The sequence below is a fragment of the Taudactylus pleione genome, unplaced genomic scaffold, assembly GCF_031769625.1.
Source record: "Taudactylus pleione unplaced genomic scaffold, aTauple2 ptg000887l, whole genome shotgun sequence".
NCBI lineage: Eukaryota > Metazoa > Chordata > Amphibia > Anura > Myobatrachidae > Taudactylus > Taudactylus pleione.
The window spans coordinates 326,869-347,686 of NW_028285288.1; the positions used below are offsets into that span (position 1 = coordinate 326,869).

At 46.5% G+C, this 20,818-nt stretch overlaps 1 protein-coding gene across 1 annotated transcript in view; it reads left to right on the forward strand.

The window, feature by feature from the left end:
- The window catches only part of PDHX (pyruvate dehydrogenase complex component X), a 120,040-nt gene that overhangs the window by 36,182 nt on the left and 63,040 nt on the right, over positions 1-20,818 (forward strand). Inside the window, exons 4-5 of the mRNA XM_088459019.1 lie at positions 14,003-14,184; positions 19,928-20,026. Of these exons, the coding sequence (XP_088315145.1) occupies positions 14,003-14,184; positions 19,928-20,026 (281 nt within the window). The remainder of the gene's footprint in view (positions 1-14,002; positions 14,185-19,927; positions 20,027-20,818) is intronic.

Consider the following 20,818-nt stretch of genomic DNA (forward strand, 5'->3'; position numbering starts at 1 on the left):
GAACGGCACAGGCAAATTCCTGGAGACGGGGGTGTGATCAGGTAATCAGTGTGGTAGTGAGGTGGATGTAAATAAATCCTCATTACATGGGATGAGCTGTTCTGGTAATGTTGAAGGGGCATCAGCTACCCCTCAGCCTGTGTGGGAGAGGGTCAGAGGAGGGGGCAGAGCAGTTTGAACCGGCTACATCTACGGTGGACCCTTGTGAATGGTGATTCCGCGGAATCCGTATGCAATACCAGCGGCTCAAATCCCGACATGAGATCCTGACGCCACCTTGTAAGTACTATACCCCCCCCCCCACTAACATTAATCCTCCCTTTAAAACTCCCGGGGTGGTGCCTAACCCTATGTCTCCACCAAAACCTAACCCCGCTACACTCCCTAACCCTAACTGCCCCACGCGCCTAACGCTAAGGACGCCCTGGACTTACCTCGTTCGGGCTGTCGTCCTTCCGTGTTCCGGCGTCGGGATTCAGGTAGGCGTCAAAATAACGATGGGCTCCTCGTGTCTGGTTATAGCCCGGCGTCATTTAGTCCGCCAGTCTATAAACTGTGTCCCGTTTTTGATGGTAACCAGGATTCCTATATTATTTCTCTTAATCACTTTTTTCACCCAGAATGAGTTTTTTTTTTTTGGGGGGGGGGGTGGACCTCTCCTTTTATAGTGTAGCAGTTTGTTTTTTATAAAGTAGATAATGAAGGTGCAGTCTGTCTGTCTACCTAATTTCACTCCTGTCCTCTTCTGTTTATTAGAGAAAATGGCTGATTTTGAGGTTTTAAAATTTGCAATACAGTTGATATTACAGCTAGCGTGTGTATAGTTGGGAATCGCAGGCGTGCCAGTACGTTTGAACGCCCGTTGCATGGGCGTTCATAAATTAGCCACTGCGATGCCGTACGCAGCCTGAGGACACGTTGCGTGCGATGAAGTTAGCAATTCCTGAGTAAGGTCAGAGCTTGTGCAAATGTGTGTGAGGCTGCGATGGTACTCACTGTTACCGATGGTTTCACAGTCTTGTAAGGATTACGGATGTGTGTAAGGTAAAGTGGGCGTCCTTATGTAGTGCTGTGGTGGAATAGAGATTGCAATGAATTAGCATACTATCGTAGTTGAACTGTGTGCGTAATCGCTATTTCATTCGCAGTTGCGTTCCGTAATGAATCAGGCCCTTGGTCTGTGACACTATGGTTCAGTGAATAGATTACCGGTCACATGGAAGCAACATATGGGACTGTATGTTCTATGGGGGTCATTCAGACCCGCTCGCGAGCGCATGACGCTTGCAAGCGGGTCGATGTTCCCCCACTGCGCATGCGCACGACGGAGGGAGCTCCCTCGTGCGCATGCGCGAGACCCGGCGAGCGACGAGGAATACGTCGCTCGGGGTCTCGCACCAAAGGGGGCGTGCTGTCGATGTTGATTGACAGCACGCCCCCTTTGGTGGGCGTGCCGGGGGCGTGCCTGCCAGACGGAGGCGTTCCCATGGGAACGCCTACTGTCTGAAGCCGGCCCCACTGACATCACTAGTGATGTCAGTGGGAGTGATTTTGGCTCTGATAGGGCTTGCGGCAGCGAGACCCTACCGCAGGGTCTCCGTCGCAAGCCCGATGGTAAAGACCATCGCGACCATCATCATGGACGCTCGCATATGCTGTGGGTGGTCACCCACAGCTATGCGAGCGTCCAGGAGGACGCTCCATTTTCATGGAGGAGGGCCCTGATTCAGAGCAAGCGCTCTGGTCAGAGCGTTCGACTCTGAATCAGGCCCAATGAACGTTAAGACGCTACAGAATATGTTGGCACTATGTAAACGATTCTTATAATAATACTATCAACAAACTGCAATTCTCGTCTTTTAATAACTTTACTCATATTTACGGGATAATCGATTATTAGCATTTTAACCAATTCAGATATTTTTTTACTTGCATTATGTATTTGTGTAGTTGACGGCACCTCGGTGAAATGCAGCCGGTGTGATTGAGCTTCCACAGGCCGTATTGGATAGGCTGCAGCCGGGGTCACTAGGTCAATAGCACTTATTCATCAGAGCTGATACCAGGCAAACAACGTGACAATCAATAGTCTCCTCTTGTATCTCAGACACAATCTGTTCATCTTCTCTGTATACTGCGAATCTCCGCTCCCCTCCTGGCTGTAACGCTTCCTCACAGCTGCTCTCTCTATGTACTGTACCCAGATAGTTTCCTGCGTCTGCAGATGGTCTTCTAGCTGGGTAACTAGATGCTAATGCACAAATGTGTGTTAAGGCCCCCATAAATCTATGACAGATTGGGGCTGTTCCCTGTTCTGCCGACGGCTGACTCAGGGGAGCAAAGAAATCCCACATGTTGGATTTCCCAGACTTGCCGAAAAATGTTGGGGATCGGCGAGTCGAGCATTTGTAACATGTCATTTTTTTTTTCCCATGACCCGCCAATCCTCTGATAATCTGAACGGGGAATTGCGGGGATGATGTAGGGGTCCCTTTTACACTACCTGTGTCCATAGCCAACAGAAAATTGCTTTATGTTCCCGCTTGGTGGTGGTGGATACTGCGAAGTGCAGAAAGATTATCAGTATAACACTAAGGGGTACATTTACTAAAGTGAGAGTTTTTAGAATTGGAGATGTTGCCCATAGCAACCAATCAGATGCTAGCTATTATCTTCTAGAAGGTGCTAATTAAAATGTTAAGTAGAATCTGATTGGTTGCTATGGGCAACATCTCCACTTCTAAAAACTCTCACTTTAGTAAATATACCCCTAGTACTTTTAACGGAATCAATATGAATTACCGCTGGTCCCCTGGCCGGCGTTTGGAATCCCGACACCAGGAGGCCGGCAGAGGAGAAAATCCTGATCGTCTAAGGTAAGTATACACTAACCTAATTCTAACCCCCTAACCCTAACACTCCTTTAGTGTGCCTAACCCTAACCTTCCCCCCAGTGCCTAACCCTAATCCCCCCTTCCCTGCCTCCTAAACCTAAGTCCCCCACCGGGGGTGCCTAACCTAACCCTAAACCTCCCTCCCCCTAGCCTAACTCTAACCTCCCGGGAGGGTGCCTAACCCTAAGTGTCTCCGTCCCCCCACGGGAACCCTAAACCTAACCCTCCCCACCCCGCGGCTGTCTGCAGCGGTGCCCGGCATCTCTTCGATCGGGATGCCGGGCGCCCGTCTCCCGGCATCCGTAAAATGACCGGCGTCTGCATCTAGACGCCGGTCATTTAACCCTCACGGGATGTGACAGTCGGGAAGCCGGCTGTCGGTATAATGTCAGCCGGCTTCCCGATTGCATCCCCTTTTAACACCATAAATCTACAACACTGCAAGTTTTTTTTATCTTTATTCAAGCACATAAAGCTTTATTTAAAATAAATTGCTATTCATGAGACAATTGGCAATTTAAGCCATTCAAGCTATAAATGATTTCTTAATAAAACTTTGTATGTACCAGCTGTCAAATGAGCATTTTTGAAATCGCATAACTCCGATATCATCTGCTTGCCAAGGGGAACTGGCACTTCTGACCCCCCCCCCCCCCCAAGGAATCCAACAAGGTTTAGATTTAATGTCGTTTTGGTTCAATATTGTTATTTTGGCATCACCCTTGTATAAGGATAATGGATTGACCATATGGACATGTATTAATGTTATTAGAATGGTTAGCGCTTTGTCATGTGAAACATGTAATTAAGCATCAGACGAGCAGACTCCAGTGGAAATTGTCAGGCGCGAGTTTTTACAGAAACCTATCATTTTATAGGGACAAGCTCTGCATTTTAAGTGTTTAGGGACCAAAATAGCTCTGTTGGGTTTTATGTATCCCTCTCCCCCCCCCATATTTCTCTTCCCTTATTTTTCTCTTTTATCATTTGATTATTTAGATTCCTCGCTTTCATAGTATTTCGTATTGTAAACCGCAGGGAGAAGAAAAAAATGTTTTTGTATCACAAGGTACAAAATGGCACCGATTAATTTCTCTAGAAATGCTAAATTCATTGATTGCTTTGTCGGGATGATGAATGTTTAATAGGACGTATTCAGAGCTCATGTGTTTAATCACTGCCCGTTTTATAGCTCCACTAAACATTCCACTGAAAGACTCGATATATATTTTATTCTGTACATGTTTCATTGGAGCAACATAGACCTCATTTACTTCCATATACGGCCCGATTGTACATACACCTGCTTACAAGGGTAGTGTAGGGGAGGCACTGTGTGTACACCTGCTTACAGGGCTAGTATAGGGGAGGCACTGTGCGTACACCTGCTTACAGGGCTAGTATAGGGGAAACACTGTGCGTACACCTGCTTACAGGGCTAGTATAGGGGAGGTACTGTGCGTACACCTGCTTACAGGGCTAGTATAGGGGAAACACTGTGCGTACACCTGCTTACAGGGCTAGTATAGGGGAAACACTGTGCGTACACCTGCTTACAGGGCTAGTATAGGGGAGGTACTGTGTGTACACCTGCTTACAGGGCTAGTGTAGGGGAGGTACTGTATGTACACCTGCTTACAGTGCTAGTATAGGGGAGGTACTGTGTGTACACCTGCTTACAGGGCTAGTTTAGGGGAGGCACTGTGCGTACACCTGCTTACAGGGTTTAGGGGAGGCACGGTGCGTACACCTGCTTACAGGGCTAGTATAGGGGAGGTACTGTGTGTAGACCTGCTTACAGGGCTTAGTATAGGGGAGGCACTGTTCGTACACTTGCTTACAGGGCTAGTATAGGGGAGGTACTGTGTGTAGACCTGCTTACAGGGCTTAGTATAGGGGAGGCACTGTGCGTACACCTGCTTACAGGGTTAGTTTAAGGGAGGCACTGTGCGTACACTTGCTTACAGTGCTAGTATAGGGGAGGCACTGTGCGTACACTTGCTTACAGGGCTAGTATAGGGGAGGTACTGTGTGTACACCTGCTTACAGGGCTTAGTATAGGGGAGGTACTGTGCGTACACCTGCTTACAGGGTTAGTTTAAGGGAGGCACTGTGCGTACACTTGCTTACAGTGCTAGTATAGGGGAGGCACTGTGCGTGCACTTGCTTACAGGGCTAGTATAGGGGAGGTACTGTGTGTACACCTGCTTACAGGGCTTAGTATAGGGGAGGCACTGTGCGTACACCTGCTTACAGGGTTAGTTTAAGGGAGGCACTGCGTACACCTGCTTACACTGCCTGCATGGAACTACAGACGTGTCCTCGTACATCTAGCCTCAATACGCCCTGCAGCGTGACTTGCCTGGCGGAAGTGAGTCGCCAGGTCCAGTGCTACTCTGCTAGTGTCTGGCGTCTTTATTTTTTTCTATAGTTGAAAATGCATCCAAGTCGCAATGCGATGTGACTAGGACGCACCAGCAAACAGCGCTGAAGCGCTGAGTAATGTGATATGTGACACCTGTATATCTGTGTGCTCCTGAGTCTGTATATGGGAGACTGCGCTGAGTAATGTGATATGTGACACCTGTATATCTGTGTGCACCTGAGTATGTATATAGGAGACTGCGCTGAGTAATGTGATATGTGACACCTGTATATCTGTGTGCTCCTGAGTCTGTATATGGGAGACTGCGCTGAGTAATGTGATATGTGACACCTGTATATCTGTGTGCACCTGAGTCTGTATATGGGAGACTGCGCTGAGTAATGTGATATGTGACACCTGTATATCTGTGCGCTCCTGAGTCTGTATATGGGAGACTGCGCTGAGTAATGTGATATGTGACACCTGTATATCTGTGTGCTCCTGAGCCTGTATATGGAGACTGCGCTGAGTAATGTGATATGTGACACCTGTATATCTGTGTGCTCCTGAGTCTGTATATGGGAGACTGTGTTGAGTAATGTGATATGTGACACCTGTATATCTGTGTGCTCCTGAGTCTGTATATGGGAGACTGCGCTGAGTAATGTGATATGTGACACCTGTATATCTGTGTGCTCCTGAGTCTGTATATGGGAGACTGCGCTGAGTAATGTGACACCTGTATATCTGTGTGCTCCTGAGTCTGTATATAGGAGACTGCGCTGAGTAATGTTATATGTGACACCTGTATATCTGTGTGCTCCTGAGTCTGTATATGGGAGACTGCGCTGAGTAATGTGATATGTGACACCTGTATATCTGTGTGCTCCTGAGTCTGTATATAGGAGACTGAGCTGAGTAATGTGATATGTGACACCTGTATATCTGTGTGCTCCTGAGCCTGTATATGGAGACTGCGCTGAGTAATGTGATATGTGACACCTGTATATCTGTGTGCTCCTGAGTCTGTATATGGAGACTGCGCTGAGTAATGTGATATGTGACACCTGTATATCTGTGTGCTCCTGAGTCTGTATATGGGAGACTGTGTTGAGTAATGTGATATGTGACACCTGTATATCTGTGTGCTCCTGAGCCTGTATATGGAGACTGCGCTGAGTAATGTGATATGTGACGCTTATATATCTGTGTGCTCCTGAGTCTGTATATGGGAGACTGTGCTGAGTAATGTGATATGTGACACCTGTATATCTGTGTGCTCCTGAGTCTGTATATGGGAGACTGCGCTGAGTAATGTGATATGTGACACCTGTATATCTGTGTGCTCCTGAGTCTGTATATGGGAGACTGCGCTGAGTAATGTGATATGTGACACCTGTATATCTGTGTGCTCCTGAGTCTGTATATGGGAGACTGCGCTGAGTAATGTGATATGTGACACCTGTATATCTGTGTGCTCCTGAGTCTGTATATGGGAGACTGTGCTGAGTAATGTGATATGTGACACCTGTATATCTGTGTGCTCCTGAGTCTGTATATAGGAGACTGCGCTGAGTAATGTGATATGTGACACCTGTATATCTGTGTGCTCCTGAGTCTGTATATGGGAGGCTGCGCTGAGTAATGTGATATGTGACACCTGTATATCTGTGTGCTCCTGAGTCTGTATATGGGAGACTGCGCTGAGTAATGTGATATGTGACACCTGTATATCTGTGTGCTCCTGAGTCTGTATATAGGAGACTGCGCTGAGTAATGTGATATGTGACACCTGTATATCTGTGTGCTCCTGAGTCTGTATATAGGAGACTGCGCTGAGTAATGTGATATGTGACACCTGTATATCTGTGTGCTCCAGAGTTTGTATATGGGAGACAGCGCTGAGTAATGTGATATGTGACACCTGTATATCTGTGTGCTCCTGAGTCTGTATATGGGAGGCTGCGCTGAGTAATGTGATATGTGACACCTGTATGTCTGTGTGCTCCTGAGTCTGTATATGGGAGACTTTGCTGAGTAATGTGATATGTGACGCCTGTATATCTGTGTGCTCCTGAGTCTGTATATGGGAGACTGCGCTGAGTAATGTGACACCTGTATATCTGTGTGCTCCTGAGTCTGTATATGGGAGACTGCGCTGAGTAATGTGATATGTGACACCTGTATATCTGTGTTCTCCAGAGTTTGTATATGGGAGACAGCGCTGAGTAATGTGATATGTGACACCTGTATATCTGTGTGCTCCTGAGTCTGTATATGGGAGGCTGCGCTGAGTAATGTGATATGTGACACCTGTATGTCTGTGTGCTCCTGAGTCTGTATATGGGAGACTTTGCTGAGTAATGTGATATGTGACACCTGTATATCTGTGTGCTCCTGAGTCTGTATATGGGAGACTGCGCTGAGTAATGTGATATGTGACACCTGTATATCTGTGTGCTCCTGAGTCTGTATATGGGAGACTGCGCTGAGTAATGTGATATGTGACACCTGTATATCTGTGTGCTCCTGAGTCTGTATATGGAGACTGCGCTGAGTAATGTGATATGTGACACCTGTATATCTGTGTGCTCCTGAGTCTGTATATAGGAGACTGCGCTGAGTAATGTGATATGTGACACCTGTATATCTGTGTGCTCCTGAGTCTGTATATAGGAGACTGCGCTGAGTAATGTGATATGTGACACCTGTATATCTGTGTGCTCCAGAGTTTGTATATGGGAGACAGCGCTGAGTAATGTGATATGTGACACCTGTATATCTGTGTGCTCCTGAGTCTGTATATGGGAGGCTGCGCTGAGTAATGTGATATGTGACACCTGTATGTCTGTGTGCTCCTGAGTCTGTATATGGGAGACTTTGCTGAGTAATGTGATATGTGACGCCTGTATATCTGTGTGCTCCTGAGTCTGTATATGGGAGACTGCGCTGAGTAATGTGACACCTGTATATCTGTGTGCTCCTGAGTCTGTATATGGGAGACTGCGCTGAGTAATGTGATATGTGACACCTGTATATCTGTGTGCTCCTGAGTCTGTATATGGGAGACTGCGCTGAGTAATGTGATATGTGACACCTGTATATCTGTGTGCTCCTGAGTCTGTATATGGGAGACTGCGCTGAGTAATGTGATATGTGACACCTGTATATCTGTGTGCTCCTGAGTCTGTATATGGGAGACTGCGCTGAGTAATGGGATATGTGACACCTGTATATCTGTGTGCTCCTGAGTCTGTATATGGGAGACTGCGCTGAGTAATGTGATATGTGACACCTGTATATCTGTGTGCTCCTGAGTCTGTATATGGGAGACTGCGCTGAGTAATGTGATATGTGACACCTGTATATCTGTGTGCTCCTGAGTCTGTATATGGGAGACTGCGCTGAGTAATGTGATATGTGACACCTGTATATCTGTGTGCTCCTGAGTCTGTATATGGAGACTGCGCTGAGTAATGTGATATGTGACACCTGTATATCTGTGTGCTCCTGAGTCTGTATATGGGAGACTGCGCTGAGTAATGTGACACCTGTATATCTGTGTGCTCCTGAGTCTGTATATAGGAGACTGCGAGTAATGTGATATGTGACACCTGTATATCTGTGTGCTCCTGAGTCTGTATATAGGAGACTGAGCTGAGTAATGAGATATGTGACACCTGTATATCTCTGTGCTGCTGAGTCTGTATATAGGAGACTGTGCTGAGTAATGTGATATGTGACACCTGTATATCTGTGTGCTCCCGAGTCTGTATATAGGAGACTGCGCTGAGTAATGTGATATGTGACATCTGTATATCTGTGTGCTCCTGAGTCTGTATATAGGAGACTGCGAGTAATGTGATATGTGACACCTGTATATCTGTGTGCTCCTGAGTCTGTATATAGGAGACTGTGCTGAGTAATGTGATATGTGACACCTGTATATCTGTGTGCTCCTGAGTCTGTATATGGGAGACTGCGCTGAGTAATGTGATATGTGACACCTGTATATCTGTGTGCTCCTGAGTCTGTATATAGGAGGCTGTGCTGAGTAATGTGATATGTGAAACCTGTATATCTGTGTGCTCCTGAGTCTGTATATAGGAGACTGCGCTGAGTAATGTGATATGTGACACCTGTATATGGGAGACTGCGCTGAGTAATGTGATATGTGACACCTGTATATCTGTGTGCTCCTGAGTCTGTATATGGGAGACTGCGCTGAGTAATGTGATATGTGACACCTGTATATCTGTGTGCTCCTGAGTCTGTATATGGGAGACTGCGCTGAGTAATGTGATATGTGACACCTGTATATCTGTGTGCTCCTGAGTCTGTATATGGGAGACTGCGCTGAGTAATGTGATATGTGACACCTGTATATCTGTGTGCTCCTGAGTCTGTATATGGAGACTGCGCTGAGTAATGTGATATGTGACACCTGTATATCTGTGTGCTCCTGAGTCTGTATATGGGAGACTGCGCTGAGTGATGTGATATGTGACACCTGTATATCTGTGTGCTCCTGAGTCTGTATATAGGAGACTGCGCTGAGTAATGTGATATGTGACACCTGTATATCTGTGTGCTCCTGAGTCTGTATATAGGAGACTGTGCTGAGTAATGTGATATGTGACACCTGTATATCTGTGTGTACCTGAGTCTGTATATGGGAGACTGCGCTGAGTAATGTGATATGTGACACCTGTATATCTGTGTGCTCCTGAGTCTGTATATAGGAGACTGCGTGTAATGTGATATGTGACACCTGTATATCTGTGTGCTCCTGAGTCTGTATATAGGAGACTGAGCTGAGTAATGAGATATGTGACACCTGTATATCTCTGTGCTCCTGAGTCTGTATATAGGAGACTGTGCTGAGTAATGTGATATGTGACACCTGTATATGTGTGTGCTCCTGAGTCTGTATATGGAGACTGAGCTGAGTAATGTGATATGTGACACCTGTATATCTGTGTGCTCCTGAGTCTGTATATGGGAGACTGCGCTGAGTAATGTGATATGTGACACCTGTATATCTGTGTGCTCCTGAGTCTGTATATGGGAGACTGCGCTGAGTAATGTGATATGTGACACCTGTATATCTGTGTGCTCCTGAGTCTGTATATGGAGACTGCGCTGAGTAATATGATATGTGACACCTGTATATCTGTGTGCTCCTGAGTCTGTATATGGGAGACTGCGCTGAGTGATGTGATATGTGACACCTGTATATCTGTGTGCTCCTGAGTCTGTATATAGGAGACTGCGCTGAGTAATGTGATATGTGACACCTGTATATCTGTGTGCTCCTGAGTCTGTATATAGGAGACTGTGCTGAGTAATGTGATATGTGACACCTGTATATCTGTGTGCACCTGAGTCTGTATATGGGAGACTGTGCTGAGTAATGTGATATGTGACACCTGTATATCTGTGTGTACCTGAGTCTGTATATGGGAGACTGCGCTGAGTAATGTGATATGTGACACCTGTATATCTGTGTGCTCCTGAGTCTGTATATAGGAGACTGCGAGTAATGTGATATGTGACACCTGTATATCTGTGTGCTCCTGAGTCTGTATATAGGAGACTGAGCTGAGTAATGAGATATGTGACACCTGTATATCTCTGTGCTCCTGAGTCTGTATATAGGAGACTGTGCTGATAAATGTGATATGTGACACCTGTATATCTGTGTGCTCCTGAGTCTGTATATAGGAGACTGCGCTGAGTAATGTGATATGTGACACCTGTATATCTGTGTGCTCCTGAGTCTGTATATAGGAGACTGCGAGTAATGTGATATGTGACACCTGTATATCTGTGTGCTCCTGAGTCTGTATATGGGAGACTGCGCTGAGTAATGTGATATGTGACACCTGTATATCTATGTGCTCCTGAGTCTGTATATAGGAGACTGCGAGTAATGTGATATGTGACACCTGTATATCTGTGTGCTCCTGAGTCTGTATATGGGAGACTGCGCTGAGTAATGTGATATGTGACACCTGTATATCTGTGTGCTCCTGAGTCTGTATATAGGAGGCTGTGCTGAGTAATGTGATATGTGACACCTGTATATGGGAGACTGCGCTGAGTAATGTGATATGTGACACCTGTATATCTGTGTGCTCCTGAGTCTGTGTATAGGAGACTGCGAGTAATGTGATATGTGACACCTGTATATCTGTGTGCTCCTGAGTCTGTATATAGGAGACTGTGCTGAGTAATGTGATATGTGACACCTGTATATCTGTGTGCTCCTGAGTCTGTATATGGGAGACTGCGCTGAGTAATGTGATATGTGACACCTGTATATCTGTGTGCTCCTGAGTCTGTATATAGGAGGCTGTGCTGAGTAATGTGATATGTGACACCTGTATATGGGAGACTGCGCTGAGTAATGTGATATGTGACACCTGTATATCTGTGTGCTCCTGAGTCTGTATATGGGAGACTGCGCTGAGTAATGTGATATGTGACACCTGTATATCTGTGTGCTCCTGAGTCTGTATATAGGAGACTGCGCTGAGTAATGTGATATGTGACACCTGTATATGGGAGACTGCGCAGAGTAATGTGATATGTGACACCTGTATATCTGTGTGCTCCTGAGTCTGTATATGGGAGATTGCGCTGAGTAATGTGATATGTGACACCTGTATATCTGTGTGCTCCTGAGTCTGTATATGGGAGACTGCGCTGAGTAATGTGATATGTGACACCTGTATATCTGTGTGCTCCTGAGTCTGTATATAGGAGACTGAGCTGAGTAATGTGATATGTGACACCTGTATATCTGTGTGCTCCTGAGTCTGTATATGGGAGACTGCGCTGAGTAATGTGATATGTGACACCTGTATATCTGTGTGCTCCTGAGTCTGTATATGGGAGACTGCGCTGAGTAATGTGATATGTGACACCTGTATACCTGTGTGCTCCTGAGTCTGTATATGGGAGACTGCGCTGAGTAATGTGATGTGTGACACCTGTATATCTATGTGCTCCTGAGTCTGTATATGGGAGACTGCGCTGAGTAATGTGATATGTGACACCTGTATATCTGTGTGCTCCTGAGTCTGTATATGGGAGACTGCGCTGAGTAATGTGATATGTGACACCTGTATATCTGTGTGCTCCTGAGTCTGTATATGGGAGACTGCGCTGAGTAATGTGATGTGTGACACCTGTATATCTGTGTGCTCCTGAGTCTGTATATGGGAGACTGCGCTGAGTAATGTGATATGTGACACCTGTATATCTGTGTGCTCCTGAGTCTGTATATGGGAGACTGTGCTGAGTAATGTGATATGTGACACCTGTATATCTGTGTGCTCCTGAGTCTGTATATAGGAGACTGCGCTGAGTAATGTGATATGTGACACCTGTATATCTGTGTGCTCCTGAGTCTGTATAAGGGAGACTGCGCTGAGTAATGTGATATGTGACACCTGTATACCTGTGTGCTCCTGAGTCTGTATATGGGAGACTGCGCTGAGTAATGTGATGTGTGACACCTGTATATCTATGTGCTCCTGAGTCTGTATATGGGAGACTGCGCTGAGTAATGTGATATGTGACACCTGTATATCTGTGTGCTCCTGAGTCTGTATATGGGAGACTGCGCTGAGTAATGTGATATGTGACACCTGTATATCTGTGTGCTCCTGAGTCTGTATATAGGAGACTGCGCTGAGTAATGTGATATGTGACACCTGTATATCTGTGTGCTCCTGAGTCTGTATATGGGAGACTGCGCTGTGTAATGTGATATGTGACACCTGTATTTCTGTGTGCACCTTAGTCTGTATATGGGAGACTGCGCTGATTAATGGGATATGTGACACCTGTATATCTGTGTGCCCCTGAGTCTGTATATGGGAGACTGCGCTGAGTAATGGGATATGTGACACCTGTATATCTGTGTGCACCTGAGTCTGTATATGGGAGACTGCGCTGAGTAATGGGATATGTGACACCTGTATATCTGTGTGCACCTGAGTCTGTATATGGGAGATTGTGCTGATTAATGCGATATGTGACACCTGTATATCTGTGTGCTCCTGAGTCTGTATATGGGAGACTGCGCTGAGTAATGTGATATGTGACACCTGTATATCTGTGTGCTCCTGAGTCTGTATATAGGAGACTGAGCTGAGTAATGTGATATGTGACACCTGTATATCTGTGTGCTCCTGAGTCTGTATATGGGAGACTGCGCTGAGTAATGTGATATGTGACACCTGTATATCTGTGTGCTCCTGAGTCTGTATATAGGAGACTGCGCTGAGTAATGTGATATGTGACACCTGTATACCTGTGTGCTCCTGAGTCTGTATATGGGAGACTGCGCTGAGTAATGTGATATGTGACACCTGTATATCTGTGTGCTCCTGAGTCTGTATATGGGAGACTGTGCTGAGTAATGTGATATGTGACACCTGTATATCTGTGTGCTCCTGAGTCTGTATATGAAGCACAACGGAATTTGGAATGAAAAAAGCTGCTGCTGTTACATTGTAGCACTTTGTATACATATTCAGTACAAGTGTCGCATATGACATTAATCAGCATGTTCCCTGGGAATGGTTCTTTGGACCCCGTCGCTGGTCTACGCCTCCTTTGGTAGTATCCTGCTAGAGTTATAACATTTAAATTTTAGTTATTTTTGCCATCATCTAATTTGTTGTGATGCTGTAGGTTAAATGTAAATATAACGAATGGTTTGTGCTTAAAGGTTCATGAAGGCAGCAAGAATGTGCGGCTCGGATCTCTGATCGCGCTTCTGGTGGATGAAGGACAGGACTGGACACAGGTAGAGGTTCCCAGCTCCCCTCCACCAATCACGGCCGCCGTCCCAGCTCCTGCCAATGTGACCACGACCAAACAGAAGGTTCCTGCGCAGCCTGGGAAGCTCGGGTACGTCTCCCTATTGGGTGTAATGCAGAGTAACTCGCGGGTTTGTGTCAGAACATTTAGATGTAATAAGGTGGGTGATGCATGATTCATAACTGCACATCTGAAGAAGGGTGTAAATGACACTAAAAGTGAAGATGTGCTGCATAGAGATGAGGATACCTGCATTTATCTGTACGCAGTATGTAGTAGTACATGAGTCTTATGTATAACTCGTTACTGGGGAACAATAGAGATTATAATTCCGCTAATTTTGTTTACAGGACTAATAAAGAAATTGTCTTGTGTATGCAGCAGTACAGGAGTATTACTGAGACCTAAACCTGTACTACTGCTTACAGGAGTATTATATAGTGTAATATGGGACTATGGGCCTGATTCAGAAATGTACGTAAACCCGATGGTTTACGTACATTTCAGATGGTGGATTCCTGCATGTTCGCACGCAGTGCCCCCAAGCTGCAGCATGATTGACATGCCGCGGCTGTGTGGGGGTGGTGCCGGGTCTGCGCTGGAGGACTTAGACTTCCTGGCCTCACAGGCGTACAGGAGGCGTCCGATGAGCACTATGTTGATCCAAAGCTGTGGAGAGTGTAATGGGGACTGTGCTTACAGGAGTAATAGAGAGTGTAATCGGGACTGTGCTTACAGGAGTAATAGAGAGTGTAATCGGGACTGTGCTTACAGGAGTAATAGAAAGTGTAATCGGGACTGTGCTTACAGGAGTAATAGAGAGTGTAATCGGGACTGTGCTTACAGGAGTAATAGAGAGTGTAATCGGAACTGTGTGCTTACAGGAGTAATAGAGAGTGTAATCGGGACTGTGCTTACAGGAGTAATAGAGAGTGTAATCGGAACTGTGTGCTTACAGGAGTAATAGAGAGTGTAATCGGAACTGTGTGCTTACAGGAGTAATAGAGAGTGTAATCGGGACTGTCTGCTTACAGGAGTAATAGAGTGTAATGGGGACTGTGCTTACAGGAGTGATAGAGAGTGTAATCGGGACTGTGCTTACAGGAGTAATAGAGAGTGTAATCCGGACTGTGCTTACAGGAGTAATAGATAATGTAATCAGGACTGTGCTTACAGGAGTAATAGACAGTGTAATCGGGACTGTGTCTGCTTACAGGAGTAATAGAGAGTGTAATGGGGCTGTGCTTACAGGAGTAATAGAGAGTGTAATCCGGACTGTGCTTACAGGAGTAATAGAGAGTGTAATCAGGACTGTGCTTATAGGAGTAATAGAGAGTGTAATCGGGACTGTTGGGGTCATTCAGACCCGCTCGCGAGCGCAGGACGCTCGCAAGCGGGTCGATGTTCCCCCAATGCGCATGCGCACGAGGGAGGGAGCTCCGTCGTGCGCATGCGCGAGACCCGTATAACGACGGCCAAGCCGTCGTTAGGGGTCTCGCACTAAAGGGGGCGTGCTGTCGGTGGTGACTGACAGCACGCCCCCTTTAGTGGGAGTGCCGGGGGCGTGGTTGCCAGACGGAGGCGTTCCCATGGGAACGCCTACCGTCTGAGTCCGGCCCTACTGACCTCACTAGTGAGGTCAGTGGGAGTGATTTTGGCTCTGATAGAGCCAAAATCACTCCAGGGCTTGCAGCAACGAGACCCTACCACAAGGGTCTCGTCACGATGGTCGCGATGGTCACCCACAGCTATGCGAGTGGCCAGGAGGCCGCTCCATTTTAAGGTAGGAGGGCACTGATTCAGAGCGAGCGCTCTGGTCAGAGCGTCCGGCTCTGAATCAGGCCCTGTCTCTGCTGTGTCTGCTTACAGGAGTAATGGAGAGTGTAATTGGGACTGTGCTTACAGGGGTAATAGAAAGTGTAATCAGCACTGTGCTTACAGGAGTAATAGAGAGTGTAATCGGGACTGTGTCTGCTTACAGGAGTAATAGAGAGTGTAATCGGGACTGTGCTTACAGGGGTAATGGAGAGTGTAATCAGGACTGTGTCTGCTTACAGGAGTAATAGAGAGTGTAATCGGGACTGTGCTTACAGGAGTAATAGAGAGTGTAATCGGGACTGTGCTTACAGGGGTAATGGAGAGTGTAATCGGGACTGTGCTTACAGGAGTAATGGAGAGTGTAATTGGGACTGTCTGCTTACAGGAGTAATGGAGAGTGTAATTGGGACTGTGCTTACAGGGGTAATAGAGAGTGTAATGGGGACTGTGCTTACAGGAGTAATAGAGAGTGTAATGGGGACTGTCTGCTTACAGGAGTAATAGAGAGTGTAATCGGGACTGTGTCTGCTTACAGGAGTAATAGAGAGTGTAATCGGGACTGTGTCTGCTTACAGGAGTAATAGAGAGTGTAATCGGGACTGTCTGCTTACAGGAGTAATAGAGAGTGTAATCGGGACTGTCTGCTTACAGGAGTAATGGAGAGTGTAATCGGGACTGTGCTTACAGGAGTAATAGAGAGTGTAATCCGGACTGTGCTTACAGGAGTAATAGAGAGTGTAATCGGGACTGTCTGCTTACAGGAGTAATAGAGAGTGTAATCGGGACTGTCTGCTTACAGGAGTAATGGAGAGTGTAATCGGGACTGTGCTTACAGGAGTAATAGAGAGTGTAATCGGGACTGTGCTTACAGGAGTAATAGAGAGTGTAATCGGGTCTGTGTCTGCTTACAGGAGTAATGGAAAGTGTAGTCGTTGAAATTTTCTAAGCAAAAATGGTTGACAATTATTTTTCTTCTTTTTCTAATCCTCCCCCTAGTGCCTAACCATAGACACAGTCAGATTGGCCCTTTGGCAAGTGTGTATAGTCTACCAATCGGCCGCTCCGTATGTTGGGGCTGACATCACAACCGGGCGGGCATTGAAATGTGGCCACCCAGCTGAGATGTCCGTGTCGGCGGTCCCTGCAGCCAGTGTATACACGATTAGCGGGACGCCCGCACACACATGCAGATGCACTGATTATATACACCCGCCAATGCACTCGCGATATATCGTTCCCCGATCGAACGAGTGATCTAGCGACTAGTGTGTACCCAGCATAAGTCACTGACGTACCAGGCTATAGATGTATGCAGGCTGTTGGTCACATGTTACCCTTTCCGAGCAGCACATGACAGCAGCGAGGATTGAAGACCCAGACGGAATCTCTTTCCTCCACCCCATGCCCGACGCTTGCCGCGTCCATTATACTCGCACACGCAGCATCCAGCAGATCCGCCTCGTGGCCACTGAGCGGAGTGAGAATCACAAGTGTTTATTTTAATTGAGGCCCTGAGCCAGTTGCCTCTAATGACGCGCGTCCAGCTGTCTCGTAGTTCATTACCCTCTGTGCCAGAGCACATACTCCGCTAGCCCAGGGCAGGCCTGGCAAGACTCAAAAAGACCATTTCACATCAATATCACACTGGAAAGGTCCTGTCCGTGCCGCTGCCCGTCTGCGTGTCACTGGTAGTGTCTATGTATTGGCATCAGCTGAGACTCCCTTTATCACAGTGTATAATGCCAGCTGCACATAGCTGTGTCTGGTTGGTGACACGATTGGAACATGTTCTTTATCCCCTGCGTCTTCATTGCACAGATATATTGAAGTGGATTTCGTGGTTTATTTACGTCCCCGGGTGTTTAAAACCCAAAATTTAAAAGGACAATGCTTGTAATTGCAAATCACTCTGTGTTTTGCTCTTCAAAGTGTTGCCGCTTTAACTTTCACCGGGAGTCCTGTGTGGTGGGCGCCCAGCTGTTGGGCAGAGCTACATTTTCCATGTCTGTGCTAATTGAAGAATGGGAATGATGAGAGTTGTAGTTCTTCAGCAGGTGGAACGCTTATGGTGCACGGTACGACAGGGGGACGATCAGATACCGATCGTTATCTGATCGCCCTGCATGTGTTGGACGATCTTTATTGAGCATCCAACACATACTGCAAGCCCCTTACAACTATAACGACCCGCGATTAACGATCGCGGATCCCTATAGTAAATAGGATAACCTGGTTGATATCGACCAGGTATGCCTGCTGGCACGGACTACCGACGATGGTCAATGATGACCATACGTGGCCGCGCATCGACCATCGTTTGGTCGTTTGCAGGGGCCAGAAGCTGTCAGACTTGAACGATAACGATAGGATAGTTATCGTTATCGTACAAATCTGACAGCTTATCTGACCGTCCGTACGCACCATTAGTGTTGTCCTCTGATCTGTACAGAGATCGTTGTCTGCATAGTGCATCGTTGTGTTCGGCAATTTGCGCTCTTTTTGGTCTATGTACTAATGGTGGGTACACATTAGGACGACCGGCAATCTTCGCCCCAGACCATCACAGATTGTCGTTACACACTAGACTATTTAATGAACGACGTAGCAATACCTCGTTCAGTCCTTTATTAAAATGCATTGCCACAAACACACATGATATCGTTTGATTGGCCATGCAGTGCGGTCAGTCAAATGATCTCGTATGTCATCCGCGGAAGCGCGCAATTGTGCGTACACACTGTGTAGACGATTTGACGTTCCAATAAGGCAAATCGTCCCGATTATCGTTCTAGTGTATATCCACTTTAAGCCTTGGAGAGAGCTAAAGTACCAACCAATCAGTTCCTAACTCACTTTTCAAACACAACCTGTAAAGTGACAGTAATGCTGGGTACACACTGGCCAACATATCGGCCTTTCAATTGAACGGCCGATGTATCGGCCACTGTGTACAGGTGATATGTCTGTGAACGACGTCATACTGCATCAGCTGTGCAGCACAGCCGATGGCCGATATATCTGCACATTGTGCTAGACGGCCGCCCGTACAGTTGTTGCACAGGAAGGGGACGTGCCAGCTGACCGTGATGGTTATTCAATGTGTGTGAACATTACAACCATCACCTGCAGATATATCTTTCAGGTGTGTACCCAGCTTTAGGAGCTGATTGGCTGGTACTTTATCTGAATCTACTTTCTCTCCCCAAGGCTTAGTACATAGACACCTCAGTCTCTTAAGATCTCTCTCGTGTATTAGTTTGTTTGATTAATAGTTACAGGTGTGGTATGTTATGTCGATTTTCTGACTGTCAACACTAAAATGTCGACATGTTCTGAATTTCAAAAGACATAATGTCAGCATGGACATCGATCGACATGGTTGTTATGTTGACAATTTATATGTTGACAGTTAATATACACTTTTTATTTATATATATATATATATATATATATATATATATATATATATAATTTACGTCTACACCTAAATATAGCACTAAAATATACTGCCGACATTGTGACTGCTGACATTCTGACCTAATACCAATAATTAGAGAGATTATTGTTTTTTACAGACAGGCTCCTCCTATAGAGCACCTGGCTGTCTTACCGCAGGAGGGGATGCGGCAGGGGCGGAGAAAGCAGCGAGCTCCCTAATATTACCCCCGTCCCTTTATCATCCTCTCTGGTATAGCGCCTGTGTGCACTGTAATGGAGTCTCCCCATAGAGATGAGTGATATCGGTGATTATCCGTCTCTCATCCATATATGGGGAACATCCCCTTATTCATCGCCAATAACAGAGGACCTGCCGTGTGGATGTAATGGCTTCCAATGCAGAGGTCTGACCACACGTCCGGTCATTCCCAAAGAAGGCAAAGAAACCAATTTGCCCAGCGGTTATGCTCCTCTATACGCGGCATTCCCCTCTTAAGTGGCGAGAATGGAGGAGAGACCGCTCCACAAGCCGATGCTCAGCGACGCCAAATCTAACCGTACACTGTTGTCATTTCAGGGTCCGCATAAGCCCAGCTGCTCGGCACATCATGAACACGCACGGTGTGGACCCAAACGCTGCTGTTGCCACCGGCCCCCGTGGGATAGTCACTAAGGAGTAAGTGCTGTAGGGAGTCCGATGGATGGAACCATGACCTGACCATACTCTGTATTCCGATTCCGTTATCTGTGATGGGCTGAGCTGCTGAGTGACACGAGGCTACGTTCAGGCTCATACGGTGGTTCCGTTGCAGGTGTCTGTCTATCTATAGTTAAATGTGATTAATTATACATCTGCGTCTGCAGACGCGTGTTCCTCACCGCAACTACTCGCTTTCACCACCAGCTCGGATAGGGATACTTTTTTTTTTTTATTTCTAGAATTTTATTTATTCCGAGATGAAGCCCACCTGCCCGGAGGCGTCGCAAATTACATTTCTTTTTTGTCTGTTTTTTTAAATACATTTATTCAGTAACCAACAGCTGGCATGAAAACAGCATCCCGCTGAGGATATTATATCCCAGTATAGAATATTACACAATGTGCCCTGAGCCCAGGGATATAAATCAATATTTAACATTACTAACGATGATCTGGTAAGGGACCCAAGCAGAGTGTTCTCTTGGCCCCGTACCATAGGTCAGTGATCAGCCATGGGCGGTTGTCCGAGCTCTCGCCTGCGGCCCCAGCTCCTTCTGGTCTTATGTCCTTTGCCAATGGCCTCCGATGTATGTCTGCTCTTTGCCCTGCTGAGTTTATCCCAGGGTAGTGAAATATGGGGTGATGCCCTGCGGGTTATAAAACTAGGAGACCAGTTTAAACTCATTACCTGGAGCAGCTGACTTCTACGTCATGTGACCTCCTCCACATTAATACAGCAAAGAGAACAGAATGATGGATGCAGAATTG